General features: G+C 43.6%; 1 protein-coding gene across 1 annotated transcript in view; it reads right to left on the bottom strand.

The window, feature by feature from the left end:
• Positions 1-1827: 1827 nt before the first annotated feature.
• The window catches only part of LOC107199312 (protocadherin beta-15-like), a gene marked incomplete at its 5' end in the record, with an annotated part of 3237 nt that continues 1761 nt past the window's right edge, over positions 1828-3303 (bottom strand). The window contains one exon of the mRNA XM_033511750.1: positions 1828-3301. Within this exon, the coding sequence (XP_033367641.1) occupies positions 3085-3301 (217 nt within the window). The remainder of the gene's footprint in view (positions 3302-3303) is intronic.

Below are 3303 nucleotides of genomic sequence, written 5' to 3'. Positions count from 1 at the left end.
TGAGCTCCATCCACTTGAAAGGTGTGGGAAGAGACCTTGTCAGTGATAACTGAGGCAAAGGTATGGCTAAGTACCTCAGGCTTCTTGTGTTCTGTTTTTATCAGTTTATTTTTCAGTTGTGTACATCAGGAGACATGCAGGGTTTTAAAACCTTCTTCTTCAGCCTGACTTACCTGTAGAAGCTCTTCTTGCTATTCTTTGCATTCCTTGTAGAGTTCAGCTCCAGCCATGCCTTGGCCAACTTGACACAACCCCAATAAAACCAGGCAACATCTCTCTACTCTTCCAGTACACTTGTCCCTGCTCTCACTGCTGTGCATTTCTTTCTTGCCCCTTAGTTTGAGCAGCAAGTCTTCCCTCAGCCACGATGGTCAATTCCCCTCTTTTCCCGATTTCCTACACATGGGTTCAAGAGGTCATGAACAGTATGGAAAACATCCCTAATGATCTGCCAGGTCTTCTGCTCCCTTGTCCCTCAGGGCACTTTCCCTTGAGGGGCCCCACTGCCTAACCCTTTAAGTGCTGGAAGTTTGTTTTCCTAAAATTCAGAGTCCTGACTTTACTCTTTGCCTGATCTATATCCCTCAGGACTATGAACTTGCATGGTCACGGCAGGCCAGGCTGTCTCCAATCTTGATATCTGTGATTAGCTCACATGTGTTAATAACCAGAAGGTCCAGAAAAGCATTTCCTCTGCTAAGAACTGGACTAAAGTCTTAATCCTTACTGAAGGGCACCTCCAGTGCTCTTCCTGGGAGAACTCAGCAGTGTGTTCAGGTCTTTTTACACAGGACACTGCCTCCCCCTCTCACAGGGTAAAAGGCAAAATAAACTACCTGTTTATGAACTGGCTTGGACACTTGAAGCCTCAAACTGGAATGATGTGTAATCCTACATCCCTTTAGATGTGGAGAACATTTAGTAGAGGTAACTTCACACAGGAATCCAGCAACACACACAAAGTCAAGCAGATCCCAGTCCCAGGAAAGGGAAAGTGCCCCTGTTCCACTCAGTCAAGACATTACAGGACTTTCATACAGTAAACCAGTTTTATTCATAATTTTTAGAGTTCCAGTAAAAGAAGTTTGCATGCAGACTTCTTGCTTGCAGATGTCTTTCTCACCAGTGGCAAGGGGGAACCTGTCTGCAGGTTCCTTGGTTAAAATGAGATGATTCTAACACCCCACCAATATATTTGTGGAACAGAACACAGCACAGCAGAGGCCTGTGTCTTCTCAGATGAACTGGATTATGGATCACTTCATCCTTGATGTTCATCAGTCTTCTGGTCAGCATCACTACACCATTCCCTCCCCAGCACTTACCTTTTCATCTGGGCCTTGTGGAAGTAGTCCTGCTGTAGTCCTCTGCATTTCATGATATCAAAGCTTCTCTCTGGTGCAGTTTTTACTCACTAAATTCCCATCTCCAGGCACTCCCAAAAAATATTTCCCAAGGGCAGTAATTCCTGTTTTCTGCCATTCTTTTCCAAAATTCCTACATCTGAAGTATTACAAACACCTTGTAATTGCCATTTGTGAATGAAGCTGTCAGAAGATTTTAGAAGGCTACTCCCCTAAATCACAGCTTTACAGAAGCTTTAGCACATGCAGGACAGTTGAGGTAGAGCCCAGTTTCCCCTGACCTGCCTATTACTGGACTCCATCTCAGCCAGGTCAGTGCTCAAAAGAACAATAGAGGCCTGATAGCATTTCCATAGTCCTCCCAATTTTCCTGAGTGTTGTTTCAGCTGCATCCTGAAACAGGAGAAGTGTGCCCACTCACCCACTACCCAGGCCAAAGTAAAATACAAAGATTGTCTCCACACAGGACATTCAGGTGTTCTCTTTATTTCAGTTTTACACTTAGAGGTATGCAAGTTTACCATGTTAAACTTTATAACTTCAACAAAACACAGCGTGAGGCTTTCTGAATATCCCATGCATCACAGACATCATTCAAGTAATTTGTTATTGTATATATCAGTGTCAGTCCTTAAGCAGGAAAGGAAAGATAATGCTCAGACTCAGTTCAGAAAATAGCAGGAGAAAGAGCAAAAACGGGGATGAAAATGCTCTAGCACAGATAGAAAAAATCATGTAGGGACAGCTTTTTACACCCAACAAGAAATCATTGTATATAGGAACAATAAGAAGACCAATATCAATCTCCTTTTTACCATTTCATATTGATTCTACCCTTCAGAAAATACTCTCTGAAAGACATATGGAGTTTTCATGAAATGTAGCCAAAGGAAATGAACATGTTTTCCAAACTTAGTACAGTTGTAGTAAACCAAATACCATTTGTGCTGTTATATTTATATATTTCAAATAGACAGAACACCGAGCACTGCTTTACAGGGCAAAAAGAATATTTTGGTGTACATTTTACAGTTTTCTCTGCCCTGGGGAGTACGAGACTCCTGTTCTGAGAAGGTGAATATACTCCTCTTGCCAGCTGAGCTGAAATTGCCTGCATTTCAAAAGTTGGATGGAAGCAACTCCACCATTCACCGGGCAGCACTAGTGAATCGTATGCAGACACACAGTGGCTATGGTGACTGACAGGAAACCAAAGCATACAGAGTTGACACATCTTAAACAGAGGCATCGAGAACTCAGGGAATAAAGAGCCCAATCCTCACACAACATTGTGACACTCTACTCTCAATACCATTGCATTCCTCAGCTTGGAAAGCAGTTTTGTTTATTTTATGAAGGAGGAGAACTGTCTGTCAAACTGTGCCCTCGTGTCACAGGAAAGACCAAAACTCCACTGTCTCATTGGACAGCAAGAGAGACAAGAGCATAGGGGGAGTGGTAAACCTATTTTTAAAACCTTTAAGAAATTGCCATCCAAAGCTGAAACATATTATTTACTTACTGAGAGCACCTGAGTTTCTTTTACTTCCTTGCTTGTGTTTTCGGAGTGCCAGAAAAATTTATTCAGACTTGTAGTAAGGATGAAGTAGATTACACCAATTGAAAATGCAGATTTCATACAGAAGAACCATTGCCACCTGCTGCTGCCTGCATCACTTTCTACCATGGGCATTAAAGCCTCTGTCAGTGCAGAGCCCAGCTAGTTGAAGGAAAGAGAATTGAAGTGTCCTGCAGAGAGAGTGCCAGGATTGTCTGGTGCCGTGTCCTCGGTGCTGACAGGGACACAGTGGAAATGCTGTTCATCCTCCGGGCCCTGGCCCACGGCGCAGTGCTGTGCTGGCACGCTGGGGAGGATGGGCTTGAGGAATTTGAACTCGCTGTTGCCCGAGCCCGTTGTGAGGCTGATCTCGTAGCAATA

This window comes from Parus major, unplaced genomic scaffold (assembly GCF_001522545.3).
Source record: "Parus major isolate Abel unplaced genomic scaffold, Parus_major1.1 Scaffold569, whole genome shotgun sequence".
Taxonomy (NCBI): Eukaryota; Metazoa; Chordata; class Aves; order Passeriformes; family Paridae; genus Parus; species Parus major.
This window is presented reverse-complemented; position numbering and strand designations above follow the sequence as displayed.